We start from the raw sequence: 26,357 nt of genomic DNA on the forward strand, positions 1-26,357 counted from the left end.
GCCCATTTTAGTGATTGCTGCGAGGCGTGCAGCCAGATCCAGTGCCACCGGGTGGGGGGAGGGGAGGAGGAGGAAGGCGATGAAGAAGTGAAGAAATGGCTTTTAGCTTTGATTCCCTTGTAGCAAGGGTCAAACTCCTGGCCAGAGGGGTCATCTGGAGATGTTTGCCAGGAGCCGACTGGGAGATGCGCTGTGATAAGTGGCTTCCATATCTGAAGAGCTATCAAGGGGCAAAGAGAGATAACCCTGAGAGTAGAAAGGAGCTCTATTTGCTACAGCTTCAGGAATGGCGACTCTGGGTCTGTATTGTGAATCAACACCCTGTCCAGCAGTGGAAGAGGTGGTTAGCCTCCCAGCACCTGAGCCACGTAAGCAGAAGTGACTCTTCCATTGCCAGGGTGGCCCGAAAAGGAATATTCCAGTCAAAGAGGCTGGCACGGATGATTTCCCTGCAAGCTGTCACATCTGAGAGTTTTGGAAGGGCCAGGCAAAGACTTCCGTCCCAAACTATCTTGGGCGGGAGGTTTTTGATCTGAATGACCCAATCACCTTTGAAGCTGCAGCTCAGCTTCTGCGTGCCTGGGTGTTTTCTCTTCACAGCGGGAGAGAGGCAAGGGGTACGTTAGCGGGAGAGGAGTGGATTCCTCCGGTTGCATCAGCTCTGGCGTGACCTCTGACGTTTACCTTTCTTTGTTCCCAGATAAACCAAACACACAAAAACTTATTTTTTTGGCTTAACAAAACAACAGGAGAGGCCAGGTAGGTCAGGAGAAAACTGGGGCTTCAGTGAAGCAGACGTGTCAGGAGGGTACTCGCCGGGAGCCCTCCCCCTGGGAAGGCTTCCCAGAATGGGCTCTGGTTCCAGCAGGCCCTGCCTGGAAGCCCTGAGCAGGGCAGCGCTCCTGACCCTTGTGAGCAACAGTGGTCAGTGGGCAAACCAGCCCTTGAGCACCCACTGTGCGCCCTGCCCTGTCATGGCCAGTGGTTATTAAGCACTTCCCACGGGTCAAGTCCTGTGTGGAGCGTTTTACCACATGTATTTCCCTTTCGCTTTCGAGGGGACTGCCAGTGGCCCACAGCCACAGAGCTAGTGCATGCTCCAAGCCAGTGTCCTGCCTGTCTTGTGGGCGGGCCTGCCCATCCTAAGGATGCTGTGAAGGCTGGGCCTATCCCTAACAGGTCAGCACAGGGCCCTGTGCACAGCAGCTGCTCAAGACGGCAGGTGTTGAGGGCCAAGGAGCAGAGAGGTGGGCCGCCTCAATGGAAGGAGCTGGTCTTGCAGAAGTCCTGCCTGGCCTCCCAGCCGGCTGGAGAACTTTGTGCAAATCTGGAAATCTCTATTTCCCCATATACGTAAGACCCGGCTACAAAAGGGGCTCTCTCGGGAGCCGACCATCTAAAATGGTACCTGCTTTTCTGAACTCCTTCCCTCGCTCTCTCCCGTCCACTGCTACTCCACAGCTCACCAGCCCTTCGGGATTCCTGAAGTACCCCTACTTCCGTCCTGTCTCCCGGCCTTTGGACATGCAGTCCCTCTTCCTGGGCTGCCCTGCCCCTGCACTGGGCAGTCTGGCCCCTTCTCAGCTCAGGGCTCCCTCGGGGGCCTTCCCTGAGCAGTCTGAGGCAGTCTCCCTTATTGTCATCTGGCCTAGGCCCCCGTTTTCCCATCACAGTACGCGTCCAAGTTAGAATCCTTTATTCGCGTTTTGCATCTCACTTCCGTTAGGAGACTGGGCCCGGGGTCTTGTGTCGCTCGCTCCGCACCGGCAGCACACAGCCGGGCTCAGCCCACACCGGGAGCTAACGCGAACGGACGAAGCGTCCTAGAGTGGAGGCTGGGTCCGGCGGGCGGCGGAGGCTGCGGGGCCAGGGCGCGCCCGGCCCGCACGGCCCGGGCGGGAGCAAACCTCAGAGCGGGGCGGGGGGCCGCCTGGGCCAAAGTCCACGTCCGCAGGGGGCTGCGCAAGAAGCTACTTATACCCACGACCCGCGGCCGCTGGCCTCTAGCCCACAGCCGCCAGCCAAACACAGGACGCCAGGTGGGTTGGCGGGCCGCGTGCGGGAGCCGGGGACTAAAGGGGTCAGAGCGGGAGGCCGAATCCAAGGGGACACTGCCGCGTGACCGCCTCGGAACAGGCCGTCGCTGCAGTGTGCAATGCTGGGACTTGTAGTTCTCGGCTCCTCGAGATGCCGACGTGAGCTACAGGAAAGCGGCGCTTTGCGGGGACGGGGAACTACATTTCCCAGAAGGCCGGGAGAAGTTGGGGGTCACCGGGAAAGCGCCCCGGCTGGCGGCGCCTCCAGGAGCGATGGGACCGGTTGCAGGGGCGAGCAGCTGCCGCGAGGCCCCCGCGTGGTCCCTCCAGAGGCAGCCCCCGGCTGAGAGGACGGGGGCCCAGGCCAGAGCCTATGAGCAGCTCGGTGGCGGGGCCCGACTGCTGCGGAGGCCTCGGCAATATCGACTTTAGGCAGGTACCGACCGCGCCGGGCCGCTGCCGGCGCCGGCAGAGGGATCGGGCGGGCGAGCCCGGTCAGCCGACCCCCCGGCGCCGCCCCCAACGCCTGATGGGCGGGGCCGCCGTTACCAGGCGACGGGTCGGGGCGTGGCGAGGGGCGAGGCCGCGCGTGTGCGCGTTTGTGTGTGCGCGAGCCCCCTGCGATTGTGAGTCTGCGGGCCTGTGCGCGGAGTCCCTCCGAGAGGGCGTGTCGGGGTCTTTGAGCGCGAGCGACCGAGCCGCGGGGCGCCCGCGTGTCCGTGGGGGGCCGCGCGCGCGGCCTGATGGAGCCCTGGCGGTCCCCCGGCTGGCCCCCGCCCTCGTGACGGCTCGCCTTCTCGGGCGTCTCGCAGCCTCCGCGTGCGGTGGCCTCCCGTCTCCTGCCCTCCCCGTGCGGTGGCCTCCCCTCTGCTGCCCTCCCGTCTCCTGCCCTCCCCGTGCGGTGGCCTCCCCTCTCCTGCCCTCCCCGTGCGGTGGCCTCCCGTCTCCTGCCCTCCCCGTGCGGTGGCCTCCCGTCTCCTGCCCTCCCCGTGCGGTGGCCTCCCGTCTCCTGCCCTCCCCGTGCGGTGGTCTCCCCTCTGCTGCCCTCCCTGTGCGGTGGCCTCCCCTCTGCTGCCCTACCCGTGCGTGCGGTGGCCTCCCCTCTGCTGCCCTCTCCGTGCGGTGGCCCCCTCTCTCCTGCCCTCCCGTCCACGCTCCCTCTTGGATTCTCCCTTCACCTCCCTCACCAGGCAGCACCTCTCCGCGGAGCACGGAAGGTCCGCGCCTGCCCGAAGCAGCCCTCCCCCGCTTCCCCCTGTTCCCCCGTTCCCGCGTTCCCTTTGCTCGGCGTCGATCGCTGATTTTTATGGAGACTCTGTGTTGGGCGACAATTAAAGGCCTGCCCTCTCAGAGCTTTCCTTCTAGCGAGGAGCCAAAAAGCCTGGAAACCCCAAAGGAGATGAAAGTGGTCAGTGTTGTAGAGAGAGCTGGCGAGGAGGCGGGATTGAAATCCCGAGATAGCTGGTTCCCTATCTGTGAGGTGACCTCTGATCTGAGACCTGAGTACCAAGCCAGTGGGGCCAGCTGCTCTCAGTGGAGGGACAGCAGGACAAAGGCCTTGAGGAGGGAGTGTTTGTTCAAGGAACAAAGAGAGGGCTAGCACCTGGCCCTGAGGGAGTGCGGGAAGTGGATGGGTGGGAAGCAGAGGAGAGAAAGAAGATATTATTATTTCTGCAAACTTTTTCTTGAAGTAGAACGTACAGTCGGATGAGTGATGGATCACAGGGTCCAGCTCGTGCATTTTCATGAAGTGAACACACCCCTGTACTCAGCACCCAGATCGAGGCAGATCACCCCCAGCCCCTGGGGAGCCGTCCCTGGAGAGTGATCGCATCCAGTGGAACCCTTAGAATGTTAAGCTGTAAATGACTGTTAGAGACCCTCTGGATGCACAGGGTCAGTGGCAGAACTGTGCTTCATGTTTCCTGCCACCGCAAACCTCAGATGAAAAGGCACTTGGAATGCCAAAGAGGAACCCTCAGCATTAGGGGCTCAGGGGGTAGATGCTTCATGACGAGTGCCCCCGCGTGGGATGGTGGATCACCATTAACTTGAGGTGGGGAAACCTTTGAGCCAGAGGGCAGAATGCAGGCGGCCAGTGGGCCCAGCACAGGCCTGGCTGGGGGCCCAGGGCCCTGCCCGTGGGTGTCTGAGCAAGGCCTGTGTTCTAGAGCGGGAGGTGACTCACCCGTGGGTAGGGCAGAATACCGGGGGTGTGTGGGAGGGTCTTGTCCGCTCTTTCTCCCTTCCCTGCAGAGCCTGACGGGGCTGTGCGGTTGGAGAGAACTGGGAACATTTTGGGGGACAGGTCAGGGTGACTGTGGTTGACTGACATTCAGTTTCCCACTGCTGCCCTTGTTGGCACAGTTAAGCTTCCTGTTGCTAAGGGATTTTTTCTTCGAAGAAAACCCAACTACATACAACATTGTGTGTTTGTCTTGTACGGGAACTCTCCTCTCTCAATCAAAATCTCTGCTTTTAAAGGATGTCAGTCCCTGGCCCCAGGGAGATTCAAGGCTTCCCCTTACCCCTTGGCATCTGAGCTGCAGGGTATCAGCAGCCTGCTTGCCCAGTGCCCTCCAATAGGAATGTAGTGTGTTACATTTATAATTTAAACTTCTCTAGTGACCACATTTTAAAAAGTAAAAAGAAATTAGTGAAATGACTTTTAACAATGTATTTTATGTAATTCAATATGTCAAAAACATTATTTCATCATGTGGCACCTCCAGCACTCGGCCGCTCCATGTGCCTAGTGGCCGCGGTGCTATACGGAACAGTGCAGCTGCTGGGTGCACTGCCCTGAACCGGCTATCTTCTGGGCCTGCTCGAGCTGGTACAGAATCTTGGTTTTGTTTTAAAAAAAAAAGCAACAAAATTTTCTGTTGGGTGAGGGAGGTGCCTGCTGCAGCTCCCCGCCCTGCCCCGCTGTGGGGTTCCAGAGCCGCCGCCTCAGCCTGGCGGGGGCACGAAGCACCTCAGCTGCCAGTGGCTGGGAATGGGGCCTGCCCACTGGCTTCCACAGGCAGGGGCACCTCTAGGGCTCAGAAGATGGCTCCAGGGGTCTGGGGGTGCTGGCTTCTTGGAGAACCCACCTGGCCGGGCACAGTCAGGTGGCCCTTTCATGCCAAGGTATCGAGTCCCTTTTCCTTATGCACTCACCTGCTCTTGTGAGCAGATGAATGGTGTCACCTTCTCCGTGTAGGTGTCAATAGGTACGTTCGGTTTCTTTTTTTATTTTATTTTATTTTATTTTATTATTATTATTTTTTATTAATGTTATGATAGATTACAAGCTTGTGAGATTTCAGTTGTACATTTTTGTTAGTCATGTTGTGGGTACACCACTTCCCCCTTCGTACCCTCCCCCCACCCCCCCTTTTCCCTGGTAACCACCGATCAGATCTCCTTCTCAATATACTAATTTCCACCTATGAGTGGAGTCATATAGAGATCGTCTTTCTCTGACTGACTTATTTCGCTTAACATAATGCCCTCGAGGTCCATCCACGTTGTTGTGAATGGGCCAATTTCGTCTTTTTTTATGGCTGAGTAGTATTCCATTGTGTATATATACCACATCTTCTTTATCCAATCATCAGTTTCTGGGCATGTAGGCTGGTTCCACGTCTTGGCTATTGTAAATAATGCTGCGATGAACATAGGGGTGCAACGGACTCTTGAGATATCTGTTATCAGGTTCTTAGGATAGATACCCAGTAATGGGATGGCTGGGTCATAGGGTATTTCTATTTTTAACTTTTTGAGAAATCTCCATACTGTTTTCCATAGTGGCTGTACCAGTTTGCATTCCCACCAACAGTGTATGAGGGTTCCTCTTTCTCCACAACCCCTCCAACATTTGTCGTTCTTGGTTTTGGATGTTTTTGCCAATCTAACGGGGGTAAGGTGATATCTTAGTGTAGTTTTGATTTGCATTTCCCTGATGATTAGCGATGATGAACATCTTTTCATGTGTCTATTGGCCATATTCATATCTTCTTTTGAGAAATGTCTGTTCATGTCCTCTGCCCATTTTTTGATCGGGTTGTTTGTTTTTTTGTTGTTAAGCAGTGTGAGTTCTTTGTATATTATGGAGATTAACCCTTTGTCGGATAAGTGGCTTGTAAATATTTTTTCCCAATTAGTGAGCTGTTTTTTTGTTTCAATTCTGTTTTCCCTTGCCTTGAAGAAGCTCTTTAGTCTGATGAAGTCCCATTTGTTTATTCTTTCTATTGTTTCCCTCAACTGAGGAGTTACAGTGTCCGAAAAGATTCTTTTGAAACTGATGTCAAAGAGTGTATTGCCTATATTCTCTTCCAAAAGACTTATTGTCTCAGGCCTAATCTTTAGGTCTTTGATCCATTTTGAGTTTATTTTGGTGTGTGGTGAAAAAGAATGGTCAATTTTCAATCTTTTGCATGTGGCTGTCCAGTTTTCCCAGCACCATTTGTTGAAGAGACTTTCTTTTCTCCATTGTAGGCCCTCTGCTCCTTTGTCGAAGATTAGCTGTCCATAGATGTGTGGTTTTATCTCTGGGCTTTCAATTCTGTTCCATTGATCTGTGGACCTGTTTTTGTACCAGTACCATGCTGTTTTGATCACTGTAGCTTTGTAGTATGTTTTGAAATCGGGGATTGTGATTCCGCCGGCTTTGTTTTTCTTGCTCAGGATTGCTTTAGCAATTCGCGGTCTTTTGTTCCCCCATATGAATTTTAGGATTGTTTGTTCAATTTCTGTGAAGAATGTTCTTGGGATTCTGATTGGGATAGCATTGAATCTGTATATTGCTTTAGGTAGTATGGACATTTTAACTATGTTTATTCTTCCAATCCATGTACAAGGAATGTTTTTCCATCTCTTTATGTCATCGCCTATTTCTTTCAAGAAAGTCTTGTAGTTTTCATTGTATAGATCCTTCACTTCCTTGGTTAAGTTTATCCCAAGGTATTTTATTCTTTTCGTTGCGATTGTGAATGGGATAGAGTTCTTGAGTTCTTTTTCTGTTAGTTTATTGTTAGTGTATAGAAATGCTACTGATTTATGCACGTTAATTTTATACCCTGCTACTTTGCTGTAGTTGTTGATTATTTCTAATAGTTTTTCTGTGGATTCTTTGGGGTTTTCTATGTATAAGATCATGTCGTCTGCAAACAACGAGAGTTTTACTTCTTCGTTACCTATTTGGATTCCTTTTATTTCTTTTTCCTGCCGAATTGCTCTGGCCAGCACCTCCAGTACTATGTTGAATAGGAGTGGTGAAAGTGGGCACCCTTGTCTTGTTCCTGTCCTCAGAGGGATGGCTTTCAGCTTTTGTCCATTGAGTATGATGTTGGCTGTGGGTCTATCATATATGGCCTTTATTATGTTGAGGTACTTTCCTTCTATACCCATTTTACTGAGGGTTTTTATCATAAATGGGTGTTGGATCTTGTCGAATGCTTTCTCTGCATCTATTGAGATGATCATGTGGTTTTTGTTTTTCATTTTGTTGATGTAGTGTATCACGTTGATTGACTTGCGGATGTTGAACCATCCCTGTGTCCCTGGTATAAATCCCACTTGATCATGGTGTATAATCTTTTTGATGTATTGCTGTAATCGGTTTGCCAGAATTTTGTTGAGGATTTTTGCATCTATGTTCATCAGTGATATCGGCCTGTAGTTCTCCTTCTTTGTGTTGTCCTTGTCAGGTTTGGGGATCAGAGTGATGTTGGCTTCATAGAATGTGTTAGGGAGTTCTCCATCTTTCTCAATTTTCTGGAACAGTTTGAGGAGAATAGGTATTAAGTCTTCTTTGAATGTTTGGTAGAATTCTCCAGAGAAGCCGTCTGGTCCTGGACTCTTGTTTTTGGGGAGGTTTTTGATTACCGTTTCTATTTTGCTTACTTGTGATTGGTCTATTCAGATTCTCCATTTCTTCCTGATTCAGTTTGGGGAGATTGTAGGAGTCTAGGAATTTGTCCATTTCTTCCAGGTTGTTCAATTTGTTGGCATATAGTTTTTCATAGTATTCTCTTATGATCTCTTGTATTTCATTGGTATCTGTTGTGATTTCTCCTCTGTCATTCCTGATTTTATTAATTTGCGATTTCTCTCTTCTTTTCTTGATGAGTCTGGCTAGGGGTTTGTCAATTTTGTTAATTCTTTCGAAGAACCAACTCTTTGTTTCATTGATCCTTTCTATTGTCTTTTTTGTTTCAATATCGTTTATTTCTGCTCTTATTTTTATTATTTCCCTCCTTCTACTGACTCTGGGCTTTGTTTGTTCTTCTTTTTCTAGTTCTGTTAGGTGTCGTTTGAGGTTGCTTACGTGAGCTTTTTCTTGTTTAGTGAGGTGAGCCTGTATTGCGATGAATTTCCCTCTTAGGACTGCTTTTGCTGCATCCCAAATGATTTGGTATGTCGTGTTCTCATTTTCATTTGTCTCCAGATAATATTTGATTTCTTCTTTAATTTCCTCAATGATCCATTGTTTGTTGAGAAGCGTGTTGTTTAGTCTCCACATTTTTGCACCTTTCTCTGCTTTTTTCTTGTAGTTGATTTCTAGTTTAATAGCGTTATGATCAGAAAAGATGCTTGATATTATTTCAACTCTCTTGTATTTATTGATGTTTGCTTTGGTTCCCAAAATATGGTCAATCCTTGAGAATGTTCCATGTGCACTTGAGAAGAATGTGTAACCTGCTGTTTTTGGATGAAGTGTTCTATATATATCTATTAAGTCCATCTGGTCTAATTTTTCATTTAATTCTATTATTTCCTTGTTGATTTTCTGTCTGGATGTTCTGTCCATTGGTGTTAATGGTGTGTTGAGGTCCCCTACTATTATTGTATTGTTGTTGATGTCTTCTTTTAGTTCTATTAAGAGTTGCTTTACAAATTTTGGTGCTCCTGTGTTGGGTGCGTATATATTTATAAGTGTTATGTCTTCTTGGTGGAGAGTCCCTTTTATCATTATATACTGTCCCTCTTTATCTTTCTTTATCTGTTTTGTTTTGAAATCTACCTTGTCTGATATTAGTATAGCGACACCTGCTTTCTTTTGTTCATTATTAGCTTGGAGTATTGTTCTCCATCCCTTCACTCTGAGTCTGTGTTTGTCTTTGGGGCTGAGGTGTGTTTCCTGGAGGCAGCATATTGTTGGATCTTGTTCTTTGATCCATCCTGCCACTCTGTGTCTTTTGATTGGGGAGTTCAATCCATTTACATTTAGAGTGATTATTGAGACGTGGGGGCCTACCACTACCATTTTGTGTCTTGTTTTCCGGTTTTCTTCAGTTTCCTTTGTTTCTCGTCCCATGGTTTAATCTGTTCTGATGTAGAGCTGCTACTCTCTGTTGTTGTCCTTCTACTTATCTCCTCTGCTCTTGGTTTTGTAGCCCCTTTCCTTTTTTGGATTTTTCAGGAATGAGGGTTTTCCTGAGGATTTCCTGAAGAGGAGGTTTTGTGGCAATGAACTCCCTTAATTTTTGTTTATCTGGGAAAGTTTTTATTTCTCCATCGTATTTGAAGGATATTTTCGCTGGGTAGAGAATTCTCGGCTGTAGATTTTTGTCCTTCAGATTTTTGAATATATCATTCCACTCTCTTCTAGCCTGTAAAGTTTCTGCTGAGAAATCTGCTGATAGCCTGATGGGGGTTCCTTTGTAGGTTAGTTTCTTTTGCCTGGCTGTCCTTAATATTTTCTCCTTGTCGTTGACTTTTGCTAGCTTCACTACTATATGCCGTGGAGTTGGTCTTCTTGCATTGATAAAGTTTGGAGATCTATTGGCTTCTGTCACCTGAAGATCCATCTCCCTCACCAGATTTGGGAAGTTCTCAGCCATTATTTCTTTGAATAGATTTTCTGCCCCTTTCTCCTTCTCTTCTCCCTCTGGTATACCTATAATCCTTACGTTGCATCTCCTAATTGTGTCTGATAATTCTCGGAGAGTTTCTTCATTTCTTTTAAGTCTTGCTTCTCTCTCCTCCTCTGCCTGCAACAATTCTATATTGCCATCTTCCAAATTGCTAATTCTTTCCTCCATATTATCGGCCCTACTGTTCAGAGCATCTAGATTTTTCTTAATCTCCTCTATTGTGTTCTTCATTTCCAATATTTCTGTTTGGTTCTTCTTTATCGTATCAAACTCTTTTGTGACATAGCTCCTGAACTCGTTGAGTTGTCGGTCAGAATTCTCTCTTAACTCATTGAGAATCCTAATGATGGCTGTTTTGAAGTCATCATCATTTAGGTTATATATCTCATTTTCTTTGGGATTGTTTTCTGTGTATTTGTTACTTTCTTTCTGTTCTGGAGATTTAATGTATTTTTTCGTATTGCTTGATGATGTTGATTTGTGCCTCCGCATGGAGATAGAGTTTAGTTGCTCCTTTCACTTGTTTCAGCTGCTGCGGTGGGGGGAGCAGCTGTTTATACTTCACCAACCAGGAACCCTGTCCGTAGTTGCTAACTGGGCCTGGGCCCCTCTTCGTAGCCACAGTGGCCCTTTGGATTCCCTCCTCTGCCGTGGGGGCCGTCACAGGGGGGCTTCAGGCTGCAGGTGCCTACTGTTGTTGCCCACCTAGATGCGCTCTCTCCTTGGGGTCTGCAACGGTGTTATGGGCTTTTCCAGCGGCCAAGGGTGGGATCACTTATATTTGTCGCTCCGTTGCTGTCGGCACCCACCAAATCTCACTTGTCCTCTATGGGTCGCAGGAGAGCTATTGGCATCTTCTACAGTCTGTGGTTAGTACACCTAGCTATGCTGCTTTTGCCCTGGGGTCTTCCAGCCGTGTGGCTGGCGGCTGGGTGCCTTCTACTGGTGCTGTGCAGAGGCTTTCCCTAAGGCTGCTGTGAGCCTGTAGGGTTTCCCCCTAGGCTACTAAGCTGGGTCTCTGGAACTCTCTCCAGCCCCAGCCCTCTCCGAGATCTCCGGCAATCCCTAGTCCCACGGGGCGGGCAACGGCAGCTGGGAGACCTCCGTGCCCTCCGTGTTTCTCTCTGGGACCCTCCGGGCGCCCCGAGCACCAGGCTGGGTCTCCCTGCCAATGGCGGGGAGAGACTCTCCCCGCGGGCTCAGGTGTGCAACTCCAAAGTTTCCCTCTGCGTTTAGGAGTAATTGCGGGGGGTTTAGGTAGGGTTCTGGTCACCTGTTTCCACCGTCGCTCCTCTGTTGTGTTCTCGCTCCTGCCCTAGATGTGCGTGGATCCTCTGGGGTCGCCCGTTGGAAGAAAGCCGCTTGCGGGTACTAGGCTGCCCGTCAGGGTCGGAGAGTTTTCACCTATTTCCACATCCTCCCGGAGGAAAGTCCATCCGCCTTCCGATGTATAGTCGCGTGGGTGTCTCAGACGTCCTGAGATGCTGTCTGGATATCCTTTGTCAAGCGATAAGTGTCCAAATAATTGTAGACTCGAAGGGCGAGAGACAAAGAGGACTACTCACGGCGCCATCTTGGCTCTCTCTCCTCGGTTTCTTGATCTGTAAAATGGAAGTAATACCAGGGCAGTGGTGAAGACCAAAATGAGGTACGGGTGTAGAGGAGTTTTAGAAGTTGTAAAGTACAACCCACCTGAGTGGCAAAGCCCCCTATTCAGGGAGCCTCGAGGCCACATTGAGGGGCAGGCCCCTTTATTCACACAGTCCCCGTTTGTGATACGGGAGGTGGAGTAAACCAGTGGAAGCAAAATCCCACTGGCCGATATGGGAAGTCTTGACTGCCTTTTGGGGAAAGTTTGCTGGCTATACAAAATCATTTTATAAAATCTTCTGTTGTTATCATTTTAGCTAGGATAAACATCAGGCCACTGGACTACTTATTTTGGGACGGTCTCGAGGACATAATTTTTATCTTCAGTCTTTTTTGGGTCAGAGTCCAGACAGCAGGGTTCTGGCTCTCCTCTGCCCTCCTTGCAACCTCAGGCAAGCCACTGAACTCTCGAGCCTGCTGGAGATGATCATATGGCTTTTCCTCGTTTGTCTGTTAATATGGTGAATGGCGTTGATGTTTGGATTGTCAAACCAGCCCTGCATTCCTGGGGTGACCCCTACTTGGGTGTTATCCTTTGTGTATATTGCTGGATTTGATTTCTCTTATTTTTGGGGGGAAGATTTGCCCTGAGCTAACGTCTGTGCCAGTCTTCCTTTATTTTGTATGTGGGACGCAGCCACAGCATGGCTGATGAGTGGTGTAGGTCCGCGCCCAGGATCCAAACCTGCAAACCAAGGCCACCGAAGCAGGGCACATGAACTCAGCCGCTGGGCCCCACTGCCAGGCCCTGGTTTCTCTTAGTTTGTTGAGCACTTTGGCAGCTGTGTTCATGAGGACATTGGTCTGTAGTTCTCTTGTGGTGTCTTTGTCTGGGTTCACTGTTACAGGAGTGCTGTCCTCCTGATGTGAGTTGGGAATGTACCCTCCTCTTCTGCCTTCTGGGAGAGGCTGTGTGGAATCGGCATTATATCTTCCGTAAGTGCTTGGTAGAATTCATCCAGTGAAGCTTCAGCACCTGGAACGTTCTTTTTTGGCAGGTTTTAAACTATGAGTTTAAATTCCCTTAGTGGATAAAGGGCTCTGTTTTCTTGAATGAATTTTGGTCGCTTGTCTTTCCAGGATGGGGCCCTTTTGTCTGAGTGGTTGGACAGTGGGCACCCTCTTGATCGTTGTGACCCCTGTAATGTTTGTGAGGCGGGTGCGGAGGCCCCTCTTTTGTTCGTGGTTTTAGTAATTTGTGTCTTCTCTCCTTTTTCCTTGGTCAGTTTGGCTAGAGGTTTTTCAGTTTGATTTTTTCACAAAGAACAAGATTTGGGTTTGGTTTTTTCCTATTTTTCTGTTTCAATTTGATTTATTTTTGCACTTTTATTTTTTCCTTCTGCTGGCTTTGGGTTTAATTTACTCCTCTTTCTCTAATTTTGTTTTTAAAAGATTGGCACCTGAGCTAACGTCTGTTGCCAATCTCCTTTTTTCTTCTTTCTTGTCTTCTTCTCCCCAAAGCCGCCCAGTACATAGTTGTATATTCTACTTTTGAGTGCCTCTGGTTGTGCTATGTGGGATGCCGCCTCAGCATGGCCTGACATGAGTGGCACTAGGTCCCTGCCCAGGATCTGAACTGGCGAAATTCTGGGCTGCTGAAGCAGAGTACGTGAATTTAACCACTCGGTCACGGGGCTGGCCCCTTCTCTAATTTCTTTCTTTTGTTTTTTTCTTTTTTTTTTGAGGAAGATTAGCCCTGAGCTAACATCGGCTGCCAATCCTCCTCTTTTTGCTGAGGAAGACTGGCCCTGAGCTCACATCTGTGCCCATCTTCCTCTACTTTACATGTGGGACGCCTGCCACAGCATGATGTGCCAAGCGGTGCTTAGGTCCACACCCAGCATCCGAACTGGGAAACCTGGGCCGCGGAAGCGAAACATGTGAACTTAACAGCTGCACCACCAGGCCGGCCCCTCTAATTTCTTAAGGGCAAAGCTTATATTACTGATTTGAGATTTTTCTTCTTCATTAATATAAGCTGTCCATTTCTCTCTTAGCTCTGCATCCCACAACTTGTATGTTGTATTTTCATTTTCATTCAGTTCAAAATATTTTAAAATTTCCTTTCAGACCTCCCCTTTGACCCATGGATTTACAAGTATCTTTCTGTTATTGATTTCTAGTTTAATTCTGTTGTGCTTTGAGAACATACTTTTATGCTTTCTTCTTCTTTTGAATTTAAGATTTGTTTTTGTGGTCTGTCTTGGTGACTGTCCCTGTGCACTTGAGAAGAATGTGCCGTCTGCTGTTGCTTGGGTGTTCTGTGAATGTCAGGTGGGCTGAGTGGTTGGCGGTCTTGTCCAGATCGACCATGTCCTTACCAGTTCTCTGCCTCCGTCCTCTGTCAGGCACTGAGAGGGCAGTGTTGAGGTCTCCGACTGTAATTGTGGATTTGTCTGTTTCACCTTTTAGTTCTGTCCGTTTTTGCTTCATGTGTTAACCTCGGTTTTTTAATCTGGAAAGTGGGTGTGCCTCACAGGGCTGTTGCGTGGACTGAGTAACATGGCGATAATGGGCCTCCGTGTGCCAGACGCTGCGCCAAGTGCGTTGCCTGTGTGGTCTCCTTTAATCCTCCTGACAGACGCATGAAGGAGGCACCACTGTCCTTCAAAGCTCATGGAGGGCACGTGACTTGCCCAGGCTTACACAGGACATCAGGCCTGACCAGTGTGGGGTGGACCCTGTCTCAGGACCATTCTCTGCCCTCCCTCATTAAACACTTTGCCAGGGCTTGGCGCCCCGTAACTTCCCCGTGAAGGTCAGCTGGCTCGTTGTCGTTATTGCCGTTAACGTATAATGCACATTTGCATAAACATGCTCAGTAGCACTGACCTAGCCGGGTCTGTCCTGGGCCCTTGAGGGTGAGTGAAAGGGGGTCAGCAGCTCACAATGATGCAGAAGGGACCAAGGTGGGGGAGACAAGGGTCTTGAGAAGCACAGGGCCCACCCGCAGACCCCACGCCCAGGGAGGGGGCTCGCTTTGGCCCCACTGATTGGGGAGTGCAGAGCCTTTTTGCACGTGGCCCAGGACGCACTTGCTGAATGAAGAAGAATGAGTAAACATCTTTCCCCTCCTGAACTGAGTTATGGATTTGGGGAATTGGAGCAGCTGCTGGCCGTTTCTTTTTACTGTGGGATTTAGGAACACTTCAATATTTTTCCAGGAATTGTCTGCAGCGGATCCCTGTCACGTTGTGACACTCCAATAAACCTCCTGCCTTAAGATGGTTTCCAGGGGTTGCTTGCCCTCAGATTCCACGTGGGGGCTGCATTCCTTGTGTCAGTATCCTTTCTCTGGCTCTTTCTTAGGATGCATGTATTCCCTTGGGCCCCTTTCGGGAGAGGTGAGGTGTCTGTCCGTGTTAGTTAGCAATGAGCAAACAGAGGAGGGGCCGGAGCAGCCTTGGCCCTAGAAGAACCCTCTGCACCTTGGACTTTCACATTTGTTCTCCCTTCTGTCCAGAATGTAACCGTGGGGAGCCCATCTCATCACCCCTGTTTCACCAAAGGGAAACCCTGGGCCAAAATTGGTCATGGGAAGCCTGCCTGTGACCCATCCTGGAGGGTGGGAGCACCCTGAACCCAGACTATGGGCTGTCCAGAGATGACCTTCTGAGTTGGGCCCCCCAGTGCAGAGCAGAGGAAATGAGTTCAGGGGCTGTCTTAGTATAAAACCTCTTCGAGGAAAAAGACTCTGGCACATTCCTTCTTGTGTCTGTGCCAGTACAGGGCTCTAACCACAAGGTGCCCAGTGCCAGTTCCCTGAGTCAGCGGAGGATGCCCGGGCACTGGCTTCCCCGGAGAGGCAGAGGGGCTGTGGTTCCGCAGTTGTATTTTGCAATGATGGGGGTCCTGCTGGAGGACCCTGTGCCCTCTGGCCCTCCAGCCCTCGCCCCGGTCCTCCTGCCCTTTGCTGTACGTGGTGTGTGGATCCCACTTGTGGTCAGTGTGACTTTGACTCTCTGGGCCCCTGCTGTTTGTTCGGATGTCACAATGTGACCCTGGGTGCTGTTGACCCGGGGCACATCCTTCCCTGAGGTGTCCTCAAATCCCTCAGTGAAGTGACATTGCCGTGGGCCACTTCCTTACCACCCGTGAGGTTTCAGTAGCTGAGCCCGTTCGTTGGCGACTCTAGTGGAGTTATCCCTGGTTGTGGTAGGTAGCGCCTGTCCTCTGTCCAAACACGGAGAACTCTGTCGTCTGTGACCTTGGAGGGGCTCCGTTTGTAGCATCAGCAGGTGGCAGAAAGCCAGGACTTCTGCTCTTTAATAAGGTTGGGGGGAGAAGTGGGGGGATCCCTCCCCTTGGTGAAGGTGGGCCCCAGGAGCCTTCTGCTCTGCTCACGTCTGACCCAGGTTTTTGGCTCTTTTCTGCCGATCCAGTTTCTGGAGGGAGACCTGCCCTTCCAAGCGGGTTTTGGGCAGCGACAGTAATCAGGAAGGGACCTCTAGGTCTGTGGAGTGGGAGCCGGGAGGGGCTCTCCTCTGCTGCCTGGAATGCCACTGTGAACCATGACTCATTCTTTCATGCTGAGTTGGCCCCTCTCCAGGCAACAGAAGCCTCCATCACTCTCCACTCTCAAGGCGACTGAGGTAACCAGATATTTCCCTCCCAAGACAGGTTGACCTGAGGGCACTGGGACCTGGGTGGGGGCTGGGTTTCCTGTTCTGATGAGTTCAGCCCTAACTGGGAGTTGCTGTCAACATTCTCCCTTGCTGTCAGCTTCAACCAGTTTTAGCTTGTTAACCTTTCAGTACCTCAGTTTCCCTCTTCCACCTCAGCTCCCACTAGAGGTGAAAGAAGTCTATTTCTCCTTGCTTATTTGCCTGGTCTCCTGGGGAGTGTTCAGGACTTTTACTCTTGCCGCACTGGTGGGTGGCGGTGGCTCCAAGTCCTGACAGAAAGCCCCAGCTTCTATCAGGAATCTGGAAGAGCTGGGCTGGCGGAGGCTGGCTCTGCTGTCAGCCGCTGATCTGGGGGCTTCTCGGAGTCTCTGGCTTTCTTATCTGCAGAGTAGGCGCAACAGTAGTGCTTTTCTTTGCTGTGGTTGAAAGGCTTGCCTGAGATGAGGTATGTGAACTTTAAATAAATGCTCCCTGATCTTGTTAACTGGCATCATGAAGTTTCTGTAGAGGGTCTTAGCCCTCAATCTGTTTCTCAGACCCCCTGGAGTCGGGCCTTCTTGAGGGATGCTCAGTATCTGTTGAATGACACTGAGCTGAATTCTTTTCATTTTTTTTTTTTTTGAGGAAGATTAGCCCTGAGCTAACATCTGCCGCCAATCCTCCTCTTTTTGCTGAGGAAGCCTGGCTCTGAGCTCACATCCGTGCCCATCTTCCTCTACTTTATACATGGGACGCCTACCACAGCATGGCTTGCCGAGCAGTGCCGTGTCCGCACCCGGGATCCAAACCGGTGAACCCCGGGCCGCTGAGAAGCAGAACGTGTGAACTTAACCACTGCGCCACCGGGCCAGCCCCTGAGCTGAATTCTTAAAAATATCTTAAGCGTTTCGAGAGGCAGTGTTCCTCCCAAGGGGCCAGTGGGGATGAGGGACACCACTCCCACTGTGGAGGCCCCTGCTGACTGTCTTTTCCAGAGTTGTAATTTACACACGGTGAAGCGCGCAGAACTTGGTTAACTGGTTAGAGGTCTGACCGCACGCTCCCTGCCACCCAGGTCCCAGTTGAGGTGGGCGATGTTGCCATCACCCCAGGAAATTCCCTGTGCCTTGCTCCCCAAGCAGCCACCGTCAGTGTGGCTGTGCCTTCTGAGGCCTCCCCTGAACCATTTGCCTGGCTCTCTCCTTCCCGCTCCGTGTCGCCAGGCCTGGGCCTCCAGCCATGAGCCTCCAGCTGTCATCTGCACTCTCTTCCCCTCTGGTCCGGACTCTCCTCTGTACCTCACATTTACCCTCTCCTCTGGCTTGGTCCTGTGGGTCAGCCTACAGGGCAGGGGGCACAGTGCTGAGGGTACACTGGGCCTGCCTGGGACCATGGGATTTCCAGTCCTTGAGAAGGTGTACATCCCCTTAGCCAGCTACTGGCTCCCCACTAGTTCCTACTGAAAAGTGACAAAGACCTGAGAGTTGCTGAGACAGCACAGATTACACGGGGTGGAGCCTTAAGAATCAGGCTTACAGGGGTCTGAAGCTGAGCCTCAGTTTGCTTATTATAAAATAAGGATGCAGATGACATTGACCATATAGATTGCGGGGTTGGCAGCAGGATTTCAGGAGAGAATATTTTATTTCTCTTTGCCTTGTGGGTATGGACCACAGCCGACTGCAGACCCTGACTGCTGGGGGCGTTTCCATCATTGTCAACACGAGCTGCCTGGCTGCACTGAAGGACAGGAGAATGGAGGAGTAGAGTGCTAGCTTAGAAGAATGGCAGTCTTGGAGAGAATGCTCCTTAAAAGGGAGTCTGGCTGACAATAAAATCCTTGTCTTAGAGTTGCCATATGAACTCCTGTGGGAATTGTTGGTGTAAAAGTTTGCACATGATAAAGAGTACATTTCATGCTCTAGTTGTGCTGGCCCTGAGTTCCTCTTTCTGAGGATTCAGAGGGCAAGCCGGTCCTAGAGGACTTTCTGTGTGGAGCTGTGCGCGGGGCAGCTCGCTGGCGAGGATGCGGGTTATGGAGTTGACGGGTGAGGATACTGGTGCCTGGAGGGCGGTAACTGAAAGTCAGGGAGGGCCAGGTCTCTTCCCTAAATACCTTCCACCGGCTGCACGCTCCAGGGACAGGCAGGCCTCCGCCCGGGAGACTGACCTGTCTCCAGTGGATTCCATCCCCAGGGTTCCACGAACCTGAGGAGCCATCCCCGTCCCCCGTCTGGCCGTCCCATCTCCTGCCAGTGCTTGTGAACATTGCTTGATTTCTCAGCCTAAAAGGTGCCATAAAAATAAATATTTATGAAGCACTGCATCTGGGCAGCTGGTAGAGGAAGAGGCCGTGCCCCTCTGTCCAGAGGGATCTGCTGGCCCCGGCGCCTGCTCACCTGCAGAATCCCCACAGTGGCCGCTTGGACAGTTTCCTGCCTCCAGTCCAAAGCCAGAAGGGAGGGGATCAGAGTCCCAGGAGCATCGGTGGCTGAGCTAGAGGGACCCTCAGAGGCGTACCTTCAGCCTCTGCTTTTTACTGTTGATGGAACGAGGGCCATTGTTCACTCAGCAAGCATTTGCTTTTTGTGTCAGGCAGAAGATACAAAAGATGGAGAAAAAAATGGCCACTAGCCTGGAGAATGATTGCAAGATAGGGACAGATAAAGAAATAATTGTAACGGGGTATACACTAAGGAAACAAAAGAGGGTGCTATGGGTGAGGGTAGAGGAGATGCTCCTGCTGGGCCTCGAGGGATGAATAGGAGCTTGCTGGAGGGTTACAGAGGGATAGAGAGTATTTCAGACATGAAAAAGCCATTGTGAAAAGGTCCAGAACACGATGTTTGGTGTGGGTGATGGGGTAGGACAGGAAGGATGGCAGGTGAGAGACAGCCAGGCTTCGGAAGATCTTCTCAGTGCTGCCAAGGAGGGTCTTCTCAGTGCTGCCAAGGAGGTGACTCCATGGCCTGTTGGTGGGTGCTGGGATGGGTGAGCCCTGTGTAGGTAGGAGGCCTGGGGTGCGGAGCGTGGCAGGAAGTAGGAAGCAGGGCTCTCGAAGTTGGCTGGGGTTGGAGTGCACCATCCTGTAGGCAGGGGATGCAGGGGAAGAGTTTTGATCGGGGGAACAATGGAGTCACCAAACAGACTGGCCTTGTGGAGGAGAGGAGAGAGGGGCCAGTGGAGGCAGGTTTGGGCTGGGGGTTGAGATGGGGACCAGGGAGAAGGGGCGGGGGTGACTGAGGCTTCTGGCTGGCAAGGGATCTGCTGTCCATGGCAAGAAGGTCCTTCCCTCAACTCACTCTGCTCGAGGCTGGGGAGGATCAGAGCAGGACCCTGGGCAGCTCCCTGGCCAGCTGTGCCTGCCTCCCTCCCCATGGCTGTGCCCCACCGGTCAGCGCCATCACAGCCCCTCCTGGGACAGCACCTTGCAGTGGAAGGTGCTCAGTAAGTGTTTCTTGTTGAACAGAAGGTAGAGTGCCCTCTGGTTCAGCCTGAGTTCTAGAGGCTTCGGGGCTGAGCTGTGGGTGTCCCCTTCTAGGGGGGGCAGCCTGTTTTGAGGCCTGTTCCAGCTCTTTCATCCTTCATGAGTGGCTTCACTTCTGTTGTGTTCTCCAGGGGAACTTGAAACGTCTGTCATGGCCCAAGGCTTGCTGCTCTGACCCAGCCTGGGAGCCTCCAGGGGTGCAACCCGGACAAGACAGAAGCAAGCTGGGAGGCCGCCTGTGGGTCCTTCTTCCCCTGCTTGCTGAGCGGGTCTTCCTTCTTTGTGCGTTTATTAATGCACTTGCCTGCTCCTGGGGTCGCGTCCCCCGTCGTCACTCTACGCGTGCGCGTGAGAGTGCGCCTGTGGTTCCTTTGGGGGGTTCGTGCATTCCTCACTCACTCGTAGGCCCGTCTGGATCAGACTGCTTGCTCTCCTCTTACCTCGGTCCTTGGCCACACAGAGGTGAAGATTTGCCCTTGGGAGATACGGGCTGACTGGGAGAGGAGGACCACATGTGTGAAGGAAATGCCGGGCCACATCCTCTGCGCTCAGTGACCTTCTGGAATCTCCCTACTGTCACACTTAGCAGCACTGTCTAGAGGGCAGCCTGAGTTATGCCAGGAGAAGGTCGCTTGGTCAAGCAAGAGTTGGAGTGGAACCTTCCTTGCCCTCCAGGGCTGGGTGACCTGTGGGACGGACCAAGCCAGGAGCATTGTCTCTTCTCAGCCCCCAAAAGTGGCAGGGTTTTTGAAAGAATGTACTCTCCCTCCAAACGAAACAAAACAGAATAAAAACACCCTCAAAGTAGACGTTATGGGAAAGATCAGAACTCTGATGGCCTTAGAGTTATTTTGCAATTTAGACATTTCTACTTTGAATTACATGTGGAGAGCCACCATAATATTTTCAGTGCTTTGGGCCTCTAAAATCCTTTCTAAAAAGAAAAAGAAAAGTGCAAAGAATAATGCAGGGGCTCAGTAAATACTCACCACTCCAAATGTCGGAGGCATCTCATCGTTTTAGAGAAGGAAAACAATATGCAAAGTGTCCAGCTGTTCTTCCCTCTTGTCACTCTTGAGAGGCAGGAAGTCTCAACTGCAGGCCATTCTGTCCCCAGGGGATGTTTGGGTCACATCTAGAGACATTTTTGGTTGTCCCAAGTCGGGAGAGCTGCTGATTTCGGGTAGGTGGATGCCAGAGGGGGAGCTGTGAAGCCGACAGTGCAGGGCACAGCCTCCCCATGAGGAGCAGCCCAGCCCAGGAGTGGACAGTGTGCAGGGTGAGTGCCCTGCTCCAGATGCAACCACTGTCATGAATTCGGTATGTCCAATGCCAGTGTCGTGTTTAAACACACGTGCAGAAAGAATATTTTGTACTATGTGGTCGTGTGTTGTTTTCTAAAAATGTATAGATATGCTCTGGGAATTCTGCAGCCTGCCTTGTTCATTCGATATGTGTTTGAGAATGTCACATGTTGACACATACATCCAGTTTATTTGACTTCTGTAGTTTAGCTCTTTTAGGAATGGGCCACGTTTTATTTATCCCTTCTTCCGTAGATAGACACCCAAGTTTCTAATCTCATTCATTGCACGCGTACCAATAGGAACATCTTTGCGCACGACTTTGCACACTTCTGTGAGTATCTCTGGGGCGGATGGCTGGGAGTGTCATTGCTGGCACATGGGAGCACACCTTTCCAGTCCACACCCTCATCAATACTCAAGACTGTCCGCCGTGTGGTTTGGTGAGAAGGGGCAGGCGGCTGTCGTTTTGGTTTGCATTTTCTTGGTCACTGAGGAGGCTGAGCGTCTCTTCACGCGGGTGTCAGCCCGTTGCGTTTGCTCTGGGGCCTCTGAACACCTCCGCAGGGTCTTGGTCGCAACACCCTGGTGACCTAGACTTTGGCCCCAGTGGAGGCACTTCCCCTCAGGGCGCTGACACTCCCCCTCAGAGCCGCCGGTTCCCTTGTCCAGCGTGCCTGCACACTGCGCTTCCGCTGCTGGCCCGCTCCCCCCCCCCCGCCCCCCCCCCAAGACGCGACACAGCTGATTGGGTTTCAGCTTTTTATCTTCAGTTTTATGAGATTACACTGTAGTAACCTTTGGGACTTGGATGTGCCAGAGCCTCCTGGCGTGTTCCCAGAGGGTAACTTTGTTTCTGAGTTTTGCGGGCTTGTCGCTCCTTGGGCTCCCCATGTCCAGGTCGGGAAGGGGCTGGGGGTGGGGTGTTGGGAGGGGGCTGGCTGGTCTCCTGTTGACACCAGCTCTGTCCTACAGGCAGACCTCTACGTTATGACCCGGCTGCTGGGCTACGTGGACATCTCGGATCCCCGCTTTGTGGCTGCCGTCCTTGCCATCACTTTCAACCCACTCTTCTGGAATGTGGTAAGTGCTCTCACACTGACACTGGCCAGGCGGGTTGCACGGACGGACACGCGGCTGGCTCTTCCCACCCCTCGTCTATCTCTGGCCTGTGTGGAATCCTCCTCTCTGCTTCCCCACTGAGGTTAGCACCCCGTTAGAGGATGCTGACCAGGGAAGCCCCTCACCTCCAGGATCTCAGGGCGTCTTGGCATCGGCAGACAGCCGGGGTGCTGCTGGGCTGGCCTGGGGCAGCAGGGCTGTCCTGTGGTGGGCTGCCCACGTGTGCCCCACGATCTCACGCATGGTCTTCTAGTTGGTGAAGTGGATTCTTGGTTTAGGGGTTTTCTTCCCTCTGCCACGCTTCACAATGAAGCCACTTTCTTGTGACTCCCCACCCCCTCATATGTGCTCCATAAACATGATTATTGTTCCTAAACGAGCTTCTTGCAAAATGGTTTGCACACCGCTGAACTGAGGTGTGCTGGGCAGCAAGAACTGGCCAACAGGAAGTGAAAACAGGAGACAGAGCGGCACTCAGCTCTTCTGTGGGTGCATGGACCCTTGGAGAGCTGGGGTGGGGCCGGGCTGTGTAGGAAGGGGCTCTGGGCCCTTGGAGGAAGGCGTGGGAGGGAGGGCAGTCTCTCCAGCTGCAGCCTTTTTGTGAGACGTCCCACTCACCAAGATGTGGTGGAAGCTCTTGGGGTTTCTGGTCCAGCTCTCCCATGGTGTGGCCGTCTCCAGAGGGGTGGAAGGGAGCCGCAGTGGTGCTCCCGGGGCTGCTTCCCGAGGCTCCTGCCCCGGGCCAGGCGAGCTGGTGGTCCCTGGGGCTCAGCCCGTGCTTGGGTTTGCTGATGCAGAGCTGCGGACGTCCTGTGATTGCCTTTGAGGGCAGCCTGAGGAGTCACGCCAGCTCAGCGTTAGCAGCACACTGTTCCAGGCCGTTTTCATTTCAGGTGATCCCTTGGTCCCAGGGGCAGAACAGGACATGTTTTTCATCTGGTTTATGAGTTAGGTCTTTTCTCCATGTGGGGAGATGGGTGGTGGGTGGGAGTCGGGTGGGGGCGGGGCTGCTCATCTCCAAGAGTTCACATTCTGAATGTGCTGTCCCTCCTGTCCTGAGCACGCTGGACCTGCCCTGAGAAGCTCGGCGCCAGCCTCGGGCCAGGGGGGACCCACTGGCAGGAGGGGCTCTGAGGGAAGGAGCTCCAGAGCTTGCTTTGTCCAAAGCCATTCTTCAGGCCTCCTGGGACCCCCGCCCCCTCCTGGGTGGCCTTGCCCCACTCTGTGCCTGAGCTGGCCTTGACCTTCTGACACACAGCGCCCCACAAGAGCTAAAAGCTGGCCTTGGTGGAGTCCGAGCAGCCCTCAGCCCCTCCTGTATCTCCCCATGCTCTCCCAGGGCCCCGCCGCCTGCCCCTCCCACTTCACCTCTTCAGCATCTTCAGTGTGAGACAGTGAAGGGTAAAGAGGGTGTGGCAGGCTGAAAAATGGCCCCAAAAGATGTCCGTGTCCTAGTCCCTGGAACCTGTGAATGTTCCCTTATATGGCAAAAAAAGGGGAGGGCTTTCCGGGCGTGAGTAAGTTAGGAATCCTGAGATGGGGAGATTGCCCTAAATGCCTCCCTTGACAAGAGGGAGGCAGAGGGAGATGTGGACACGTGACGCTGGCCTTGAAGACAGGAGTGATGCGGCCACGAGCCAAGGAAGGCCACAGCCCCGGCAGCTGTGAGAGGCAGAGGGCTTCTCCCTTGGAGCCTCAGGGGGCGGCCCTGCCCACACCTTGACTGTGGCCCAGTGGTGCTGGTTTCGGACTTCCAGCCTCCAGAGCAGAGAGAATGTGTTCCTGTGGTTGTAAGCCACTAGTTTCTGGTAGTTTGTTACAGCAGCAGCCACAGGAACTGACACAGGGTATTAAGGAGGCTGCTGATCACGGCAGGAGGACGTCGCTGCGTGCGCGGTGCTCCTCCGGTCCACGCGCCTCTCCCCGAAGGCCTGGTCTTGACTGCAGTCACGCTGGTCTCCCAGCGCCGGGGACCTGTCTGCCGGTGCACAGCGGCACTTCGTCACACACAAGCCCCTTCCTCTGCTTCCCGCTGGCCCGTCCGACAGCGCTTTGTGATTTCATTTTGAAGCTGTGCTGTGCCCGCGACCAATGTCCGTAACAGCCGCGAGGCTGCGGCACGGAAGGTTTGGGGGACAGGCAGCTTGTGCCTGTGCATTTGTCATAAGGGTTTTTTTCTTTTGTCATACGTTTTTGATTTGCCGTGTTTTTGAAAAAATTATTCACTGGAACAGTTTGTGATCATTAGTGGGAGAGACAGAGCTCCTCAAAGTCGCCTCAGAAGGAGAAACGTTACAGCGACATGTTGCGGTTTAGTGGGCTCCTGCTCGGGAGAGCTGTGGAATGGCCCTGGGAGGCAGGGAACACCGGACCCCCGCTCTGGGACGCCATGGAGAGTCCCAGCCCCGAGCAGTGAGAAGTCGCGCTGTGAAAGCACTGCGTGAACATTAATTCAATCCCCGTAACAGCTGATGCTTGGCAGGGCTTGCCACGCTTGTGCTGAGGGCGTTTCGTGCAGTATTTCAGTTAATCGTCACAGCAAAGCCTGTTAGTATCCCCTTTAGAAACCGGGGCTTGAAGAGGTTCACTCATTTCTTCTTCGAGTATTTATTGAAGCCCCACTATGTGCCAGGCATTGTCCTAGATGCTGGGGGCACATGGCCCTGGTCCTCATGGAGCTGACACTCTGGGAGCGGGGGCAGTACGTGAATAAACACATATCCTGCCCGGTGTTGGTAAAGCAGGGGAAGGGAAGGGAAAGTCAGGGAGCGCTGGTCAGGGCAGGAGTGCCCTCTGAGCAGATACTGCTCCTCGTGTAGGAGGGAGCCCTTGGGTATCTGGGGAAGAGGACACAGCAGGTGTAAAAGTCCTGGACAAAAGTCCTGGGTGATTTCAAGGAACAGCCACCAGCTGGAATCTGACGGGGAGAATGGAGGGCAGATGGAAGAGGTGGCTGGGACAACGGGGCAGGCCTCGTAGGCCATGGGGAAGACTTCGATGGATTCTGAGCTGGGAGCCTTGGGATGAGTGGCCCTATCTGACTCAAGTTTTCAGGGTTGACGAGGTTGACTTGGGCTGCTGTGATGAGAACAGATCTCATCACCGGGAGTGAGGGCGGAGCTGGGAGGCTGTCACAGCAATTGAGCCACCAAGATGGCAGCTTGGACCAGAATGGCACCAGCGAAGGGGGGAGAAGTGGTCAGATTCTGGGCACAATTTGAAGGCAGGAAGAGTCAGCAGGATTTGCCGTGATTTGGTTGGGAAGTGAAAGAGAGAGGCAGCATGGCCAGCCCCATGGTTGGGACCTGAGTGACTTGTAGTGAGAAATATACATTTGGTCTTCATCTTGGCACATCGCAAGTAAGTCCTTGGAATTTCCTAAGCAGTGAGTGAGACCAACGTGTCTTTTGTTCTGATAATGAGGTGACTTTCGGAGAGCACCTAAGGATGGGGCTTGTTGCCAGGGGCACCAGCCAAGTGATTAGTGGGTTAGAACATTCATGCCACCCTGACCTCTGGAAAGGAGGAGCTGGAGAGTGGATTCAATCGCCAATGGCCAGTGACTTAATCAACCACGCCTATGTAATGAAACCTCCATAAAAACCCAAAAGGACAGGGTTCAGAGAGCTTCAGGTTGGTGCACACACATGGAGATGTGGGGAGAGTGGCGTGCCCAGAGAGCGTGGAGCTCTGCGCCCTTCCCCACACCTTGCCCTCTGCATCTTTCCATCTGGCTGTTGATTCATATCCTTTAATATCCTTTGTGATAAACTGGTAGTCTAGTGAGTAAACTGGTTTCCTGAATTCTGTGAGCTGAGTAGATGGTGTCAGAATTGAGTTGAATTGTAGGACACCTAGCTGGTATCAGACAACTGCTTGAATGTGTGGGGGAAAAAACCCATATGTTGGAATTGGGTGCAGAATTGTAGAGGGCGTGGCCATTTGCTGAAATGGGACAACTGAGGGAGACCAGGGTTGTGGAGGAAGAGGGCTCCGTCATGCCTGTGTCAGATTTACGATGTCCTTGAGACTCCAGGTGGAGTTGGAGACCGCGTGGGTCTGGAATTCAGGGCAATGTTTGGGGGCCGGAGATGATGTCTGAAGCGGTGGAGAGTGGCTGCTCAGGGCTGAGTCTGGCCTTGACCCAGACCTTCTGACTGCTCCAGGGCCCACTGTCTGCCTCCCTGGGCTGTGCTCTTGGAAGTGTTGACACCGGCTGGAATTGTCAATGCCATTAGGTAGATGTGTTGGTGCACCCCCCGCCCCCCGGCCCCGCCCAGCACCCTGGCCCG

General features: G+C 52.1%; 1 protein-coding gene across 11 annotated transcripts in view; it reads left to right on the forward strand.

Moving 5' to 3' along the window:
- PEMT (phosphatidylethanolamine N-methyltransferase) overlaps positions 1-26,357 on the forward strand; it is a 90,164-nt gene that overhangs the window by 803 nt on the left and 63,004 nt on the right. For 2 of the 11 annotated variants that reach the window (XM_070561196.1, XM_070561197.1), the window contains exons 1-2: positions 2,658-3,444; positions 21,919-22,026. In XM_070561196.1, coding sequence (XP_070417297.1) covers positions 3,343-3,444; positions 21,919-22,026 — 210 coding nt within the window. In that variant the 5' untranslated portion in view covers positions 2,658-3,342. Of the gene's footprint in view, positions 1-1,880; positions 2,040-2,181; positions 2,473-2,492; positions 3,445-3,732; positions 4,093-21,294; positions 21,844-21,918; positions 22,027-26,357 lie in introns of those variants that run through there. The other 9 variants (XM_070561205.1, XM_070561201.1, XM_070561198.1 and 6 more) reach the window with 9 other exon arrangements.

Source organism: Equus przewalskii, chromosome 10, assembly GCF_037783145.1.
Source record: "Equus przewalskii isolate Varuska chromosome 10, EquPr2, whole genome shotgun sequence".
Classification (NCBI taxonomy): domain Eukaryota; kingdom Metazoa; phylum Chordata; class Mammalia; order Perissodactyla; family Equidae; genus Equus; species Equus przewalskii.